This window comes from Tinamus guttatus, unplaced genomic scaffold, assembly GCF_059628265.1.
Source record: "Tinamus guttatus ecotype Peru unplaced genomic scaffold, ASM5962826v1 Tinamus_guttatus_pri_ptg000325l, whole genome shotgun sequence".
NCBI classification, from domain to species: domain Eukaryota; kingdom Metazoa; phylum Chordata; class Aves; order Tinamiformes; family Tinamidae; genus Tinamus; species Tinamus guttatus.
Genome location: NW_028288859.1, coordinates 773715 through 793415, shown reverse-complemented (window position 1 = coordinate 793415; position 19701 = coordinate 773715). Strand labels below are relative to the sequence as shown.

The window sequence follows — 19701 nt, the reverse complement described above, 5'->3', positions numbered from 1 at the left end:
GGTATTCAACAGCAACTGGGAAGCAGAAACGTCCAGCTGCTGAGACTGGTCACATTAAGATCCACAGTGTTTCCAAAAAGTGCAAATGCTGTTTCCATGGTTGGCATAATATCATGATGATACAATACAAAAAAAAAAAAAAAAAAAGAAGAGAGAGAGAGAAAATATTTGGCCTTAAAATGTACAATTTGTGCTCAGCAGGGATAGAACGCGCACAGTCAGCGTGGGCGAGGGTGTACAGCATCTCCTCCCTTTCTGCAGATGAGCTTCCCCTGTCAAATGCAGTTGTTCCTGCTGCGGGAGCAGTATTTGCTCCTGTGTGATGTGCTGCAGCTCTGCAAGCAAGAGCAATTATAAAGGTAGTACACAAAAACGTTCCTATGAAAACGCGTGTGACTGTTCATTTTGTGCATGTTAATGCTGGGCAAATAAGAGTGTTTTGAAACCCTAGACCTTCCCAGTGCCGTGTGGGTGGCACGCAGCTATTCCGGACATCCTCGCTATCCCCTATCACTGGAGCAGACGTGCTGTTTGATGTCGGTAGCGAGCCTCGGTGCTGACAGGCCTTGAAAGGAAGGTGAGGAAGCAGAGTGAATAGTTTCCAAGACTTGTGATGTTTTTCTCATCCAATTTGTGATTTGGGCACATCTCCAGTTGTCACACCCTGTATTCCTGATTCAGAAGCACCCAAATGCTTCCTGGAAGCTAACTTGTCCTGGCTCATGTAGCAGTTGCTTTCGATTCAAGATTTTTTTTTTCTCTAATAAGGCTTTTATGCTGCTAAATCATAGCTATTCTTTGGCTTTGTGCTGGTAGAACTGTTCCTAGCGTAACTCAAAGCAATCCTCAGTGTGAAATAAACCATAATGGCAATGCTTCTATTTTTGCCTGATAAATCAATGTCTCTACTGAGTCTGTATTAACTATACTGATACTTAAGGATATCATAATTTATATGTAATATAAATTGAAAGGCTAGAGCTAAATGATTCTGCACGCATAAAGCTTAGCTTATATAGTTAGGTCTATGTAATAGTTCACTGTTATTCACTAGGGAAAATTCACTGGCTGGTGTTTTGTTGGAAACACCATTTTTTGTCAGAAGAATGAGAAACATCTCTTTTTTTTTTTTTTTAAGATAAATGGAATAATATTTTCTGTTTAGCAAGTGAATGCTTTCAAAGCATTCACAGATTCCTTCCAGCTGGATGAAACTCTTAAGGCTGCTGTAGCTTTAGTTCATAGGGCCAGCACAGCAACCCAAGCGCTTGACAGAATCCTAGAATCATCGTGTTGGAAAAGACCTTCGAGATGATCGAGTCCAGCCGCGAGCCCCTCAGCACCACCCAGCTAAACCCTGTCCCCGCGCGCCCCGTCCACACGGCTCCTGAACGCTGCCGGGGACGGGGCCTCCTTGGGCAGCCTCACGGCTCTCTCCATGCCCAGGTCTTTCCTGCTCCGTAGCCTTTGTGGGTCGCTGCCTCCCTGTTTGCCAGGATTGCTCTGGGATAGGGCAGAGTGTCCGGACGGACGCAGCCCTCCAAGCGGGAGCGGAGGAGCCCTCGCCAGGGAATATCCCCTTGGCCTCTGCACGTCTACCGCCACTTCAGAGCCACTCACAAGAGATTATTCCAAGTGTTTGCTGTTCAAGGCAATTTTCTGAGCCCTGGAGGCATCCATGATACAAAGCAGCAGAGCTTTCACGTGGATGAGATTCTTAAGCTGTATTTATAATTAAGTTGGGATTATTTTTTCCCTCTCCACCCCTTTTCCCCACCCCACACTCGCAAGCCTTTGAAGAGAGGCCAGCCTTCCGGCACGTTTGTCCTAGCCCTCTTCCTGGAGAGCTTCCAGGGCAGGGATTTCTGGCGGGTTATGGGACGCGTCAGGGGGGACCACGGGATGCTCCTGTCGGCGGCATCGCTGCGTCCCCGCTGTTCTCCCGTCACCGCAGGTGAGCAGCCCCTCGCCTCCGTGCCGACAGGCTCCTATGGACAGCCCACGTGCCCATCTCCAGCTGGGAATAAGGGCCAGCAGCCGCTCAGGGCTGGAGGGCAGGTCTGCTCTGAGGGTGTCTGGGATCCCCAGCCGGATTCTCCTGCCTCTATTCCCGAGGAAGACACTCTGGTACATGGATTTGCTCTCTGTAAACTGTGGATGGCTTAATCCTTTTCCCTTTTCCACAATATGCGTCTGAGCTGGTTATTTATGATGTTTAAGGAAGAGAAATGAGCACACTAAGTTGTGGAGCAGATAGACAGGGCCTGCTGTTTACAGCTTGGCTCTGCGTTTCCACAACCTTGCTTCCTTGGTGGTTATTCAGAGAAAAATTGAAGTCTACCAGTACGCAGCAATTCTGTTTGTGAAGGATTAGTATGGGATGAAATATTTTAAAATTATCATCCTTTTTTTATGGTGGAAGAGGGAAAGGCTAGTAACTTGCCTTAGATGCTACAAGTTTGTAGTGCACAGAAATTAGGCCCGCATCTTCCAGGTCTCTGGCTAGAAATGGTGTGGTCAGTCCTCCTTGCTTCATATACTGCTACAAGTCCAGTTAATTGATTTTTGAGGGTACTTGACTCTTATAATAAGTAACTTTTAAAAATAATAATAATTCCATGTGATCTTTGCGTTTGGAATCGATTCTGGGGAGGTCAGTACAGCAGTTCATTAATTTTCTTGTCTCTAGTTACAGGTTACTCAGCTTTGAGTGCGCTTTGCTGGGTCCAGTGTAACCAGCCCTTCACATTCCCTTATCTCTTGGCTTTGATTGATTGACTTTCTTACGTGCACATTTTTTTTCCCTCCAAATGAACAGTAATATGGCTTCATTCTTAAGGGGTTTAAGCTCTAAAAACCTCATGCATGAACTGGGCGTGCTAACTTCTGACCCCTTCTTGGCTAACAGTAGCAACCATCAGCTGATGAAGAACTTTATCTTTGCAGGGCAGTTTATAGTGTTTACTTAGTGTCAGATAAGAGCTGGAGGAATTTTGTTCCTGTTACAGCATCACTCCAGTGTGCTCAATGAGAAATCCTTTTGCAGCAGTAAAAGGCTACTTAGATGGCTCTGCAGGGCAGAATATCTGTTACAGCTTTTCTTTCCCTCACGCTTCACCCTATGTAGAAAATGTAGAATCTTTTGTATTGTCTTTTAGACTAAAGATTTTCTCTTTTGGCTGAAAATATTTTCGCCTCTGTTTACAATAGCTATTTGTTGTTGTGCAATTGGCTGTTTGAGTTGTGGAACACTCAGTGGGCTAATGAGTTCAAATTGGGAGTTTCTTAAGAACTTTTCTTCTAGGTCTGATGCAGGAGCACAAAACCTTGAGTAGGTTTCAAGTTTTCTCTGCCTTTGACCTCGAAGGCTGGGGTTCATGTGGAGTTGGTGCTTGGCTGGCTGAGGGGAAACTATTGCTGCTTGCTTGTTTCTAAGGGTGTAGTTTATCTTGCAAGCTGCTATTACACTTGTGCATATGACACGATAGAGACCCGTAATTGCCATGGCGAACAGGCACCTTGAAGGTATTGCCACATCCTTGTCTTTGCTACCAGATGTCCCTAACAGCACAAGTCAGAGACTGTCCAGTGGGGGAAACGTGTTTGGTTCTGTCCCCACCCCCGTGGCTGAGACCTGCATGTGCTCAGATGTGTTGCAAGTGTTTTCCCACCCGCGTGCCTGGGATGCAAACCCGCAATCCACTCATCCAGGCTGGGAAGAGCCGGTGCAAATTAGAGGTCAGGCAGAGCCCACGCGTTTCTGGTGGTGGAATTAGAGACGCAATGAAAGGCTGAGCGTGCCCCGAACTGCAGAGCTGCTTCAAAACCACCTGGAGCTCGGCCCCTCTGGCCCTCCCGTCCTGTCTCAGAGCCACGTCCCCGTGGTCCCTTCTCTTGGCGCAGCTCATGGAACGTGCAAGAGGCCTCCTGCACACAGTGACACGTGTGGGGACCCCCGGGGACGCGTCCCCGCCGCGGGGCTCCCTGCCCGGCCGCGCTGCTCCCGAGGGCGCTGCTTGGCCTGGCCTCCTCCCTGCTGCGCGGGCGCTCAACCTAAATGAGAACGGAAAATTGCAGCAGGGGAGTTCTCTGATTTCAAAAGACTAGCCAACTTCTTTTCTTCCTGTAATAAAGTTAATTGCTTCCTCTGCACTTGCATGGTAGCGTGGAAGGGCTAGTTTGCCACATGCTGTGCAATTTAGTTCCATCAAATCCTTCAGTTTAGGCTTAAAGCTCTCAAATTTGCTGATTCGGCTCACTTCATACATTCTCAGGAACCCAACATGTCCTGGCTCTTCTGTTCATATTTTCCATCGTTTAATAACACTGATTCAGCCCAACCTGCTCTTCCCTCTTGCTGTCTGCCCGGGTAAACACTTCCAGCTGACCTGTCTTTTTCCGGGCAGTAGTAATTAGGAGTGTGGGAGGATGCTCTTTGTGCAGGGGGGATTGAATTCTGCAACTCCGCCATAAAATCTTTTGCAGCCTGACGCTTGGAATAGAAGATCTGAGTTCGGAAATGTTTTCATTTATGCTCCTACTTTGTTTATATACCTGTAAATCCTTGAAGTGGGTAATTTATTTTCTGTTTGCGTCAATGTTTACGTCATCCATGCAAGTATCACGTTAGAAGTATCAGAATAAGAGGGAAAATCATAAACCGTGGGTTTTGCTCTGAAACTCCTCATTCCCCTGTTGGTGTTTGGAGGACACAGTTTGAGGCACTGCTGGTTGAGCAAGTAGCACTGCAGCAAATCCTGAGCGATCTGACAAGCCTCCAAGTCACTTAGGCTCTAGAACATACATTTCTAAACTATGGATAACTGATGTATCAAGTGCCCTATGTTATATAACAGCACAGGTGAAAACACACATAGGAAAAATGGAAATGTAGCATATTATAATCCCTTAGTGACTCTGCCCTAAGAAGTCCCCGAGTTGCAGATTATCAGAAAGCAGGAATCCAACAGGAGAAATTAGCCCTGTAAACTGCTGTGTGCTTTGGTTCTTTGCTAAACATCTCATTATGGGGAAGTTTTGGAGAGAAGAGAGCATCATAACTCCTGCTTCAAAAGAAAAAAAAATCAGAACTGTCTCAATGGAAATAGCTACGTGAAATGTTTCCTTGTTGACAGAGAAGAGGCCTGAAAAGAAAAATGATAAAAAATATCTTACATCATAGTAGGAGAAAGTAAAGTGAAAAATCTCTTGCACTCATCCATTAGGAGAAAGGATTGAAAGACGTGTAGAAATACTTCAGTATTGTCAATCCAAAGAGACAGTAATGAGACCAAGCAAAATCCTGTAACATCCCACAAAGCAAAACGGCCTCGCAGCAGGAAAACGTGTGTAGCCTGGCGAAAGACTGTGGAACTGAGGAGGTTGACGAGAAAAGTACGGAATACTTTTTGTCATTAGGGATTACATTATTTTTCTTTCTAGAGTTTATATGTTTTTTTCCCTTGCATCTTTATGTCGAGTTTATTCTCTCACTAATTTGATGATGACACGTGTGCCTGACATCCACCCATGGTTATATAAGTACTTTCTGCAAGGCTCCGCATATCCTTATAGAAAAAGCACACGGAGCCTCTGCCCGTGAGTTAGAAAGGGAGCTTCCAGGCACAAAAGGAGTAAGATTTCTCCTTTCCCCCAGTGAATTGCCTTCTGTTTAGAGGGGAATAGTAGCAAGGTAAGTTTTCCTCTGTGTTCATTTATAGGGATAGCTTGCTCAAATGGCATCTGATAGTTTTTGGAACCGGCCTATAGGGTGGAAGAACCATAATAAAGAAAAACAACCACAATAAATAATTTATTTGCCCGCTATGTTGAATTGTGCACCTGTTTTGAAACCCAGTGTGCATATGTTGCGTGGTTGGCAGATAGGGCTTTATATCTGTTTTAGCTGGTAAACTTGATCTGTGGGCCCAGAGCTGGTTTTCTGCAGGGGCTGCGGTGCCAAGTCCCACCAGCTGTGCCGGAATCGGGAGCACGAACAGGCACAGGGAGCATCTGCCTCCTGACTCCGTGATGAGTCCACCCATATCAGCTCATAAATATCAGGTAGAATTCTGCTGCAAAACCACGGGGGAGGTTTCAGAACCAGAAACATTATTTACTTCCAAAACACAACACTTACTCTTACATTTTTATTCAGGGTTGCATTAGCTGCCCAGGATTTATTTATTTATCTATAATCCAGGATTTTTTTTGTTCCTACTGGTAGTGCTTTCCTGCTTAGCATTGCTCTTGGGTTGTAAACAGGAAAGGAAGAAAACAGAAAAAAATGCCAATTTGCTGAATTTACTCCTGCATGTTACCAGCAATATATATGTTAAATAATTCTCACCATGCTGAGGCTTTGTTAATGTGTTTGTTACTGAGCTTGCAGTTTATTAATTCAGGAATATAATGTTATTCTTTAGGGCAAATAGATGCAGAGCTAGCATGTGCCTCTTCCTATTGCTCTTTTAATTGGATGAAAACTATCTTTCAAGTCAGATTATAAATTACTTCCCATTTTTGTTTTTATTGCATTGACTTGAACTAAAGGAATCGGCAGCGAGACTTCTCCAGGCATTGGACTTTCAGAAGCGCAAGCCTGGCCTTGCTCTCCAGGAGCATTCAGAAGCAAAAGGAGATTTATTCACAGGGACAGGACATCAGGGATGCGACATGGGACTTTATTATGTCTCCATTACGGGAGACTCCAGTGGAAAATATGTTGGAAAACCGCTATGAAAGAAAAGGCAGCTCTCCTTGACAGCGAAGAAGAGGCCTGAGGTGGTGGCAAATAATAAAAGGAAATGTTCAAGTAGAAGGAGTTGCAGAAACAAGAGTAGTGCAGACAGAAACCTCATCCGGGAAATGGCATCGTCGTTATCTGCCCTGCATTGGTCCCTCCAACAGAAAAAGAAAAATCTTCTCTTAATTTAAAAGTGATGTTTGGAGGATCCATTGCTTCAGGCCTGCAGTAATCTGAAACTTCAAAGAGAAAACTAGGGGGAAATGTGATTTAAGCTGAGAGCTACATCTGCAAGGCTGTTTGCCTGAGATGCTTATAACCTTTGTAGGGCAAGGCAGAACACCAGGAATTACTCAGATACTCAGTCACTTTTCAGTGCCTTAAAGTATCTGCCCTAGAAATGTGGAGGATGATGTGGAAGAGGATTTCATGCAAAAAAAAGCCATTTTTTTTTTTTTGAGAAGTGCAATCAGTGGCATGATGATGCATGTCCAGTCACACTGCTAACAAGTGACCTGGGTCCCAGTGGTGTGTGCAGAGAGGGGGTTTCCTTGCCCTTCATCTTGCCCTTGGCATGAGCACTGGCTAGCTAATAAGCCAATAAGTTGCTGATGCACCGTAAAATTCTGTCAAATTAATATTTTAAACAGATTTTTACAGGCCTACTTTGAAATAAGAAATCATCAAAAAGCCAAACTGTTAAGACAGCTTTAGTATTTATTAATGTCTTGGACTCCTGCAGTGCCATTCTTAATAAAATGAGTAAATGAGAAGAGCATCATTTTGTTAAAATGTTAAGTTTTGTCTATTTTCAATTTTGTCAAGCTATGGGCATGACAGATACAGAGGTATATTGTTGTAGGTAGGAAGTATATGTGTGTGTGTCTGTATATATATATATATATTTATGTATATATGAATACATATGTGTATAGATAAGGTGGAAGCAGTTTTAAAAGAAGTGTAGATGAATCCCTTAATCTGATTTCTCAGCCAGGAAAGAAGAAAGGCTGCTTTTCTTTTCCTATGATCTCTTTTCCCATGGGTTCCTACTTCCAGCCTTGCAGAGATAGGGGAGAGAGATTTAACACCATCACGTATGTGATGTATAGAGGTCGTTATGAACTTAATGTAAACCTTTAGTTCCTGCCTAGCTTTGGCAGAGTGCAGTTCTCTGAGGAAATCCTATACCTGCAGAAGGGAATTGGAAATTCACCTCCCGTTAACGAGTGACTCTGTCAGATTAAATGACTTTTCAAAGATGATTGGGGATTTTGAAGGTAAAAATAAATTGCGGTGCTCAAGACTAGTCTTTGCGAAACAATTTCAACTATAAAAGGAATGAGACGTATCATCATGTAATGCAATTTTCATTCCATGAATCTTCTTTTGTTCGAGCTTAAAAACAAATACCTGCTTTATCCTTGCAAGTAATTCACTTTAATGGGACTTTTCAGGTTTATCACATTACTCACACGTTAATTCTGTCAGAAATAGTTGCTGTTGTATGTATTGGACAGGCAGTGCTCAGACACCTACGTGTCTCTTGCAATCATTTTGCCTCATGGCTTCCCATGCCAGCACAATACCCCAAGCTAAATGGTGGGGTCATTACCAGATGTCTGCATGCCTTATTTATATAAGACTTTCTTAGATAAAGAACCCTGTAATTTCTTGCAATTACCACCAAATTTAATTCTAGGAATGGTTAAGTGTAATATGGGTGAAGATTATGAAATCTGTGTAAAAATAATATTGATAGTTTAAATTATATTCTGTCAGATTTACTAGTTGCAGACATATTTTCCTCTGTTATACTGTGCTAAAGCTAGCGTGTCATTAGGTGGAAAAATCAGAACAGAAGTTGGTAGGTAAAAGATCAAGCTTGTATAAGAAATAATTTAACCCTTTGGGCAGTCCCATGAAGTGCTTGTTGTTTTTAATCCTTCAAAACATTTCCTCTTCAATTGTAAGCGTACTTGACCTATTTCCCAAGCAAAGGGAAGAGAAAAGGTTTCCTCTTACTCCTTTCCATCCATGTATTCACTCTCTGAGTTTCGAAGTGGGCTGAATTGTGACTTACAGATCAAATTAAACAGTCTCTAGAGAAAAACACGAGAATGGCCACATTTGTCTAAGAAACGGGGAAGCCAACGAGTTGTTTTCCTTGTGTCCGCTGTGTCCGAGAGCCCTTCTGCGTTGTTGTGGGAACACCTGATGAATGTCAGCTAGTGCTTATAGCTTTCTCAGCCCTTAACATACATACCTTTCCCCCTATGTATTTCTAACTCTTATGACCCGAAGAGGTATTTAATAAGCTCAAGGTAAGCGTTTGCAATTATCTAATAGCACCTGAAAATTGCTTACTAAATGACAGGAGGAAGTTTCATTTGCATCACGTATCTGGTGTTAAATCTGCTAATCCTCCGCAGAGGCTGCCAGGCAAAACAGACCAGCATTTTATTAAAATGGGAGTGAAGCACCCCGCTTCCCTCCCGCCGCAGCAAAGCTGGGATCTATTGTTCCCAGCATTATCTTCCCCCAGACTTTCTCCAGCGTGTGGTGGTTACAAGCTCCTCTCAAAGCCAAGGGCACCCGTCCTTCCCTCCCGGGCCTTCCCTCGCCCCGTGCCGGCTGGCTTGCGGGAGGGGAGTCTCCTGCATGGTGACAGTTTCTTCTTTCACTAATGAGAGCTCCTAATTGTTCACACTGGAATTTTCTAGGAAGAAAATATGCAGTTTAAAGATTTGGGGTAAGGTAGGAAAACTATCTTTTTGCTGTCTCAGCATTTTGCTCTTCTATTTGACAGCGACTTCTGAGGCAGCTGTGCCAGTTAGGCTGTGTCCCACCGCATTCGTTATCTAGTGGCCTCGTTAATAAACAAGGGCGCCTTTGACTGCGCTAAGTGCTGAGGGCGATGGAGTGCTCCACACCAGCTGAGGTGCCACCTTTCTGCATTTCCACTCTCTAAAATTTTCCATTTGGCAGGAGCTGCTCTGGGACGAGCAGGAGGGAGCCTGACCTGGGGGAGAGCTGGCACGGGGATACCCGGCCCTTTTCTTTGCTCTCCAGGTGCTTCAGATCACGTTACACACCAGCCGCCCAGGAAAGGCAATTCCTTTCTTGTTGAAATTACAGAACATATGTGTTAAGGAAATAAACTTTGCGACTGTTGTGGGTTGAAATGATTCAATTCTCCATCTTCCTGCTGAGTAAACACGAGAGAATTAACTGCCACTGACCTGCCCGAGATGAACTGGAATTTGCACCCATTTGTTTGAAACTGGCTTGACAGGTTAAAAGGAACTTTCTTGTGGCAGTCGGAGCATGAATAGGGCTGCTTTGCAAGGGAACCAGAAAGGAGGATGTTGGCATTAGAGGCACAAAAAAGGCTCTTCTCATGGTGTAGCCAAAAACCCTCATAGCAGCCTGTGGGTGTCGAGGGCCCGATGCTCCTGTTGGAGTGAATGGAAACTTTCATCCCTGGTTTTCAATAGACACAAGAGCAAGCAAGTCAGCAGCAAGAATGTGGGCCGCTGAAGACGGTACCACCTTCCATTAAGGAAGGTATTTTTATTGTTTTGGAGCTGCTATATTTTAAATTCTACATGGCATCAGCATCCAGCAGTGGCTAACAGGAAATACCTATGGGAAAGACTAGGAAAGGACAAGGTTTAAATAGAAGGAGAGGGAGGATGTGTCTTCCGCGTATGAAAAAGGGAACAAAACGCCTGGGTAATTCAACTGTGTGTAATTTGGTTTCGTGTTTTCCCATTTGTTGGTACTTTTTTGATTGCCATGTGAGAATTCTCGTCTGGTGGGGTAGAAGAGCCCTCACGTGAGCCATCTTTAGGTATTAGAGTGCTTTTGAGTGGCTCCTTTCATGGATTTATAGGAGATGTAGTAACATTGCATTGTTTCAACTACCTATGACATTTTGTAGTTATCTCGACTCTACCTTTGCCCTTCATCTTGACTAACAGCTGAGGTCTTCAAGAGCTTTGGTGCCATGTGGCGGCTCCTTTCCTTGAGGACAGCATTGAAACCTCTTCCAAAATGCCTCGAAGGAGAACTGGGAGCTGGGGAGTAGTGTCTGCAAAGACACAAGAAACTCATCACTAGGAAGTGCTCTCCCTTCTTGACACAGGGATAAAACATTATTCAGAAGTGATCAGAAGAATGTTATATACGGAAGATAAATGAGTATAGCTTTGAGGCACTAGCTTATTTTAAACTTCGTATAAATTAAACTTTGTGCAGAACAGTGGGAGCTTGAGAGGAGAGGTGTTGGCTTTACCAAACCGTTGAACTAAGAAGACTAAAGTAAGGAGAAATACATTTGGATAGTGCTGGGTCATTCATCATCCGTCTCTTCTCTTTTCTCCCACAGTGTCCTCCTTTCTCTCCCTGGCTTTTTCTCCATGGTGGATAATGCCCTGTTGTGCTACTCCATGTGGGAAGACGCTAAGGGGCCCCGCGCGGCGTTGGCGGCGGCTGCGCCCGCGCCACAGCGCCCAGCCCGGGCCGCGCGTGAGGAGCGTCCGCCCTCCCGGGCAGGTTCCACTCCCAGCGGGTTCTGTAGGGGCGTTAGCGACTGACCAGCAGTTTTATTTCCCTCTAAGGAATGAGCTGTGGGGAATCTGTTTAGCTCCTACCTTCTTATTAACCTCTAAGCTGAGGACTGATAATAGTCTTCTCTCTTTCAGAAGACCTTGCTGCTGCTGAGTGCTTCTGTTTTAATGATAGCATGTGTTAATAGTCTTGATAAACATCTCCAGAGTGAGAAATTCATGTTCATCTGGTATAACCTGGTCCCACCCAGGTCACATCCTGAATAATGTTTTTGGCCTTGCAAAAGAAGTAAACTTGCCCGTGTGGGAAGGCTGGGTAGTCTCACTGCTTTCCTTTTTGGCATTTGCTTTTTTTGGCATTTGTCTTTTTTGGATCTTAGAAAGGGGAACATCTGTATGTCTATGCGAGGGCAGCACTGCAAAGGATGGAGCCACGCTATAGCTCCAGGACTTTGTGGATCCTTTTTTAGAAAGCTAGAAGTGTGGCTGTTTTTGTATCTTTATCTTCGTTATAAACTGATTATTTTCTTCAGGACAGAATTATGATGACTGATTGTTGTTTGTTTTCCCCTACTCTTTTTCTTAATCCTTCTTTAGATCCTGGACTAGAGTCAGAAGAAACCTGAGACATCTACAGAGAGAGTCTTGGAGGAGCACTGTAAGTACAGGTGTGCTGTGGCATTCTCAAGAGCTACTGAAATACATTCAAAAGAGCAAGATGTAGAAAAGAAATCCCCATTAGGACCAGCCTCCCAGTGCGTGACCTTAAGTTTTCTGTTGCTGGCCAAAAAAAAAAAAAAAAAAAAGATTTTTATTTTTTTCTTCGTTTTACTGAAAAAAAAAGGAAAAAGACAGAAGTGCTCTAAGTTCTTTAAGAATGTTTTGCAAAAACCATTTCCAGTTCAGCATTTAGCCACGTTCAGAGCTTTCCGTGACGCTGCGCGGCTCCGCGCGAGCTGGGGTTTGCACGGGCGAGTCCTTCCTGTGCTCCTGCCTTCCAAACATCAGGGTTAGGTCCAGCGTAACCGCGTGTGGGCGTATTCCGTGTGCGTACATCTAATTAAAAGAAAAGAAATGAAGGAGCTGTGACTTGGTGTTGGTTATCACAAATGTTTGCAAGCAATCTGTAAGATCTGGCGTTGCTTAGAAGGGCAAGTGGATTACAGAAAGTATGTTAGCTTTGGTATTTGTGGAGATTCCAGCCCCCTGCACAGGATGCTGGCCAGCAGAAGGCAGTAACCGCTCAGCTTTGGTGGCTCACCCCGTTAATGAGGCAGGCTCGCTCGCAGTAACGATTTCAGGGTAGGTTTGGGGGCTGAATTTCCCAGATTTCAGAAGTTTGCAGGAACTTTATTGTTCCGCATGCTCAGCTCCCTGCGGTTCCCACCTAATAATGAATTCCCTTTCCTTCCTAGGCCTAAGAGTTCTGCTTCTACACAGTAATATTCAGCATGCTGTTACTTTATCATATGCTGGCTGGAGCCTTTCTTCAGTTCTTCTTCCTTCCTGGGAAACGGGTTTCATCTGAGAACATCAACTTTTATAACGTGAAGCCTCCGCTAGACCGTAAGTAGCCAGTTACACTTTTCTTGTGCAAGCAATTGGAGCATAATGTTTTAGCCATTTGCCCCGTTGTTTCAGTCCTTTGGCTTTAGAGGTTTGTTGTAGAGCTTTTTCAAACATGAGAGATACAAAATTTAAAACAAAACTTTTGCTTTTCAACCCCTAGAGGTTTATTTTATTTCTAAGATTTTACAGGTTTACTAAATGAAAACAATTGCATGCATTGCTAAATTGAAGAGTGCATCATTGCATTAGTTTTCATGTTTTAAATGCTTTTATGGTACTTTCCTGTCTCTGAAATGACTTCCTACAGAACAAATTATGCAGTGGACCTCTTATGAATAATAGAGAACAGATGTTTTGTCTTTTATCTTGCTGGGGTTTTTTGTAGGCGAAAGAATAGGTGTGCTGCATGCAGTTAATTCAAACCAAAGATAATTAAAAACTCAGAGTCTGTGAAGTCAGTTGTCACTAATAGCATCATATTTTTGCCTCTTATCAAGCATCTCAAGTATTCTCTTTCTTCATCGAAGTGGAGAAGATTTTCTTGCTGTATGATTAAAACAGTCAGGACAGCTCGGTATAATAGATGTATAAGTGCATCTAGGAGCCTGTGTGTCTAAAAACCATTTATACATGTATACCACGTAAACAAGCTTTCACAATAGGCTTCCTGATCCCTTTGTCAGTAACTTCATTTTTAAAGTTGGCAATCAAGATCCGAAGCTGGTTTTGAAGATGTGGTTGTTTCATCAAAGGAATTAAAAGCCATTTGAATGCAGATTGTGTTTGTGTGCTGTGCAGACATAGATGCGGATGTATTAACATGTGCATATGTATAAGTTGTTCACTCTTTCCTTGCTTTCCCACCACTACTTAAATAATGCTTTGGGTTATGGGATAATGAAAAGAAAAGGCGATGTTTTTAAGTTCTGATATAGCAAAAATACTATTAAATGTAAAAGCTGTCTGCAAAACTTGTCACAGCTTTTATTTATCTAGCAGTGATGTTAGATAAATACATGTATGTGAAAATATATACCTATGTATATGTATGTAATATGTTTTTGTAAATATGTGTGTGTGTGTGCAAGCACTACAATATTATTTTGGATATTTGAATATTTTATATTTGCAAACTTACTGTATTTTAATACTTTTAAAGCCACTCCGTTTCCAAACAGCTTTAAGTGCTTTACCTGTGAAAACGCAGTGGACAATTACAACTGTAACAGATGGGCTGAAGACCGATGGTGTCCAGAAAGTAAGTGTGTCCGTGCTGAGGAGGTGCTCCATGGCACTTCCCACCTCTCATCTCTCATCTTGTACACAACTAGCATAGCAGCACACAGGAGCCCTGATGTAGATAATTAATGAGAGTGAGTCATCCCACTTCTGCTGAGGTGAATATTCTGATCATTTCAGTGCACAAAGCAACAACTCAATTCTTTTACAATTCATATATCTATACATATAGCTATATATTTGCATGTATGAAACTTTAAAAGCTATCTAGTGACATCCACACACAGAAAATAACAATCAAAACACAACTCATCACGTTTAACTTCTAATCTTGTTGTCTCTTTATGTATCTGTAAATGAAGTTATTCTAACAAGTTCATTAAAACTGTGTAAATATGTACATTTCCCTATCTTTTAGACACTTTACATGCTTTTGTTAAGAAATATATTTTGTTTTTTATGAGCTTGTCTTTAAGGTTTCTAATGTTCTCATATTCATGTCCCAGTGTTACACACTGGTTTGTATTTTTTCTCAGTGCCATAAATGACTTGTTTGAGATTAGGACAAGATTTAAGATTTGCACTCTTTAGCAAGTGTTAATTGACTGACATCATACAACCTGGATAAGTTATATTATTGTGAGAATATTTTGCTAAATTTCGTGAAAACCTTGTACTTAGCAAAATAACTCATATTTTATGAAAATAAACCCTTCTTCGATTTGTTTTCTAGGTACTCGGTACTGTTTGACCATTCATCTCTTCACAGACCATGGCCAGAGTATATCAGTCACCAAAAAATGTGCTACTGGAGATGAATGCCATTTTGTAGGCTGTCACCATCACAGGGAAAGCAGTTACAGAGTAAGTAGGAGCATTTTGCATTATTTGTATAAGAAAAACACGTTACTTTTAAGGTTTTCAGTTTAATCAATTTCAACAAGTTTTGATGGGTGGAGGATGGGAAATGAGGATGCAGCATTTGCTTTCTGCTGCAGTTTATCTTATAAGAACTTTTACTCCTTTGTTTTAGATGAAAAATGGCTTTTCTAGTAAGGAGGATTGAGTAAGGAAAATTACTCTTAGAATCCCTCCTGAAAATCAGCCTAACTTAAAAACTTAAGAAAACTTTTTAAAAAGGAGGTCTGAAGTTAAGCATGCACTGAATACGAAAGTTTGAGGGAAAAAATAAATGGAAAGAGAGGTTTTACGGTCAGAATATTTTAGTTTAAAAAGCTGAACTTCAAAACATGTGTTTGTAGTTAATGTGTTAGAAGGGAGAAGCCTTGGCAAGCTTTCTCCATTTCCCATAACGTGCTGCATCCCGTTGGGTTGGGAAGCCCAGGGACCACAGTGGGGGATGCTCAGGAGAGGCCGTGTAACCGACCCACTCCGTCTGCTCGTGGGTCAGGGCTGCCGGGGCAGTGATTAGTCCTTTAATTGTAGCCTTTGCAGTCAGTTGACAGAGCAGACAGCTGCAAAAGCCCCTGCTGAATGACCCTGCGTCCCGTGACGTGGTTTTTCCTCAACAGGAGTGCGTGTCGTGCTGCGAGGGTATGATCTGCAACGTGGAGATCCCCACGAACCACAGCAACGCCGTGTTCGCGGCGCTGCCCGCGCGGAGGGCGTCCCGCGCAGGCAGGTGGACGGCGAGCGCCGCGCTGCTGGCGTCGCTGCTCCTGGTGACGCTGTCCTGACGCTCCCGGGACGGCTGCTCGAGAGGCTTCGGAGCTTCTCCCCAAGGCGCTGGCAGAAGAGGGGGACAGGCTGTGCAAGGTGCAACCACTGCTGCTTCTCAGATCACGTAAGAATTTAAGAAAACAGTGGGAAGACAAGCATTCTTCATGAAGTCCCTGGGTATTTTGGTGAAAATACTTCGCATGGCCTGCAGTATTTGAAAGAAACAACTAGCGACTGGGCAGCACGGTGAACTTTAAGTTATTACAGTTCACTGTTTTATGGTGAAAATTCATGTATGCTCCTTGCAGAGCAGGAAGAAGTGTCTGTAGACAGTCTCTCTGCCACGTGAGATGAAAGGGGACTTTTGATGGACCGTGTGCCAATAAGTGTCTTAATGGAAACTGGTTTTAAACTATTTTTCACTGTGCGTAAGTAAGATGGAGTGTCTTGTCTTGATCAGCAGGTATATTTAAGTTTATCTTTAGCTATGATTTTCATGGAGTACCTATATGAGATGTTTTTCTGTTTGGATCAGAGCTGTCATATCTATTGGAAATAATAGAAAATATTTTTAAATGTATTATTTTCTGTAAAGCATTGTCTCAGATCATAAAACGTGAAATTATGTAAAATTTCTGTCTAAAGTTCATAACCTGTTTGGGTTCCTAGATCAGAATTCTTTTCCTCCCTCCCCAAGAGTTTGCCTGTAACAGAGTCCTGCCTCCTGCTCATCTCCTCCTGCATCTTCATCCCTGTGACATTATTTAAGGTGTTGGTAACACCTTGATGTTTACATTGCAGCTATGGCTAAAGAACTACTCTATAAAACGCTGTAAATGGCCATTTGGTGTAAATGAGGAGAGGTCTCCTCTTGGTTAGCACAGCTCTCCACCAGGCATGTTACTGTCCCTGAGGATCTTTAACTAGTAAGCATTGGTGCTTTTGGGTACCCCAGAACTCTGAGTATCACTTTTGTCTTCTTTAAACACCCACATCTGAAAAGTTCGGGCCAAGAACCTGCTTGTCATAACAATAGTGGGGTTTTAATATGTTTTATTTGCCTAGTTTGACTTTGGCTCTTCATTTAGGTCGCTGTTTGTCGACTGGGTGGGCAGCTGCCAATGTGACAAGTAGAGTTCAGTGGCAGTCTGATGGCCTAAAAGCCCTTCTCTTTCCTTTGCTGACTACGAGCAGCACGTGGGAGCTGCTTGTCTGGGCTCCCACCTCCCTGTAGGGCAGCACACGGCGTCTGGGGACTTCGGACACAGTGACCTAAATGCATCTGTAATCGGTGACACTCGCACCGTGCGCGTTGGCTCCCTTGCTAACAGTTCAGTTACGCTGCTTGGAGTGCTTGGAGCAAACTCTGCTGTTGTTCCATGATTCTCAGGATCGTTTTAATATGACTTTAAATCCTAACAAATTTCAGATGTTCCTGTTTTCCCCTGTTTTCTTCCATCTCCCTGCCTTTTTCACAGACTTGCTCTGACAACACAAATATAGTGCAGTATAACTAAAGATCTACCTAGCAAGGCTGAAGAACTGCAGTTCATTTTGTTCCTTTTTTATAAACAAAATGGTAGTTTTTTTTCTCTTCTTAAATGGGTTGGTTAAAAATTAACATAAGCTGTTAAGATATACTGCAGAGAAGAGAGCTCATTAAAACTTGCTTTTAGAGTGAGATTCTGAACTGATCTCTGTAAAATTCAAATAGCCACAGAAATGGGGATTTTCTTTGCTACACAAGTATTGGCTTAAATATTAGCTTCATATGTTTAAAGGAGTAGGTGAAAACATTGGTTTTTGGCACGTTTGAAGTTTTGACCGCATTCTAAAACGGGAAGATGCTGTTTTTAGAGTAGTTAAATAGGCCTAAAGGCAGCCAGGCCCCGCAGAGCCGCGCGCCGCTGCAAGGGCCGTTCCCTGCGCGCAGGACGGGTCCCGCTGCGGAAACCAGGGGGTTCCAGGCCCTGGGACTGGGGGCTGCCGCCCGGCAGGCCCAGGGGCTGAGGATGCTCCCAAGAAACATTTTCCTTTTCTCAAGGATCACCCCTGGGTAACGCGTCCATAGCATTAACCTTGGTGTCATACAGAGTAACACACCATTAAGATTATTCAATATTTTTTCATCCCTAAACATCGCCTTGCTATATGATCTCTATAGGGTTCTTGGGTGCTTTTCCTTGTGGAATACTGCTGGCAGGGTTGCTGTCTGCTCCCGGGGGAATTCCCTGGTAAATGAAAGCACGTTGCCTTCCACGTTTCCCTGTTTTAGCCTCCAGCACTAGGTGCTCCAGCAATTCTTTCTGGGAATAATTATTGCAATCCTAACAAGATTGCTTATGCTCTTAAAGGAGTTTACTGTAAACAGTTAATAATAAGAAAGGTGCTGACACTTGTTGACAGCAGCGATGCCCTTCGGAAGCGTTCGGGGCGGCCTGGAGCGCTGCCCGGGAGATGGGCCGAGCTTCCCGGCCGCTTCCCTGGAGCGGGACTCCGGGGCGGCCCCGGAACAGTCACTTCTCAGTCCAACACGCTGCAATGTTAAGAAACCTGTTCATAAGATACATTTGGGGAACTTCTAAGAGTCATTTTAAGCTTCTTTTTTCTTTAAAGAAAAAAGTGAAGCATTATTATGAAGTACCAACCAGTTCGATTTTAATTTTCTCCTTTTTAAACTAAAGCAAGATGGGCTTATGAAAGGAGTGGGTGTTGCCAAAGGTTATTTTTTCACATAATAAAAATAATCTGATAGTGCAAGAAGCTCTGGATCAATTCTGCTCAGCTGTGGTAGATCAGTATCTTTGCTGGTACAGAATTTAGGACTATTTTTTCTAAAAAAAAATAAATATGAAAAACTGTTGCTGCATTTTAAATACTGCACAAGTAGTCACTTGAATGAGGACATAGAGAATTGAAGAGCGACTCTGCCCTTTGCTGCTTTTATGCGTGTAAAACCTTTCTGTTTCTGATCACATTTTACTTTAGACCATTGTTAAATAGAAACTTTGTAGGAAAAGTAATACGTGCTGCTTTTAGAGCACATAGTGTTAAAAGTGAGCACAGTGTGTATTTTCGCATTTATAAATGACTGCATAGGCAATCATAATGTTGATTTATGGTAGAAATTTGTATTTCATGAAATAGACCCAAGTATCAACTATATTTTCTCTTCAGATAGCTGTCAAATACCCATTGGGGAGCTTGTAAGAGAATTATTTGACTTGAGAGGAATAATCTTCTGGAGCTCCATAATGTATGCATTCCATGCACACCAATTTGCTTCATTTATACGTTATAACTGAAAACTACCTAGAGCTAGTCAATCCCTGCATTAGCTGTGCAAACGCAAGGCCCCAAATACTGCCTTTTCATTTGGGTTTGGGACCAGGGTTATCCCCAGGAGCAGCAGGTAACACGAGTGGGTGCCACCCCCGAGTGCATCCGTGGGCAGAGCGATCCCTCCTCACCAAAAACCTCAACAGAATTTTATTCTTGTCCTTGAGAACTGGAAAGTAAATTACCTCATGCACTTGCTGAAAGATATATGTTGTTTAATGATCTCTGTGTATAGTCTTGCATTTTTTTACATTGCTAGTATTTTGAACAAACTACGAACTTTTCTCATTTAAACAGTATAACATGTTGTAAGGATTCATTCTGATTCTATTAAAGCACATAACATCAACAGAAAATGAAGATATGGGGAAAAAATGGTAGCTCTGTGAGAGCACAGCTCCATTTCTGCACAAGGTATTTGTCTGTTTGACCCAGGGTAGCTCTGAAAGAAGCCCATCCCTGGAAGAAGTGGATGGTTTTACAGGGTTTGCTGTTTGCAGGTGTTTAAAGTAAAGAAAACAGGGACTGCAGGTCTCGAGGAGAAGAAGGGGGAGCACA

The 19701-nt window shown here is 43.1% G+C and overlaps 1 protein-coding gene across 2 annotated transcripts; it reads left to right on the top strand.

Moving 5' to 3' along the window:
- The first annotated feature begins 11918 nt into the window (after nt 1–11918).
- LYPD6B (LY6/PLAUR domain containing 6B) lies at nt 11919–15821 on the top strand. 2 transcript variants are annotated; one of them, XM_010216109.2, is made up of 5 exons: nt 11919–11984; nt 12757–12882; nt 14045–14143; nt 14858–14988; nt 15657–15821. In XM_010216109.2, exons 2-5 carry the CDS (start codon nt 12768–12770, stop codon nt 15819–15821), a joined length of 510 nt encoding a protein of 169 aa, XP_010214411.2. In that variant the 5' UTR covers nt 11919–11984; nt 12757–12767. The 2 variants fall into 2 exon arrangements, with proteins under 2 accessions (XP_010214411.2, XP_088385291.1); XM_088529165.1 differs by having other exon boundaries at nt 11932–11984; nt 12732–12882.
- The last annotated feature ends 3880 nt before the right edge of the window (nt 15822–19701 follow it).

Coding starts and splice junctions, on each gene's coding strand:
- LYPD6B (XM_010216109.2), top strand. CDS start 12,768: ATGCTGTTACTTTATCATATGCTGGCTGGAGCCTTTCTTCAGTTCTTC. Junction 12,883..14,044: donor CGTGAAGCCTCCGCTAGACC/GTAAGTAGCCAG, acceptor ATACTTTTAAAG/CCACTCCGTTTCCAAACAGC. Junction 14,144..14,857: donor AGACCGATGGTGTCCAGAAA/GTAAGTGTGTCC, acceptor TTTGTTTTCTAG/GTACTCGGTACTGTTTGACC.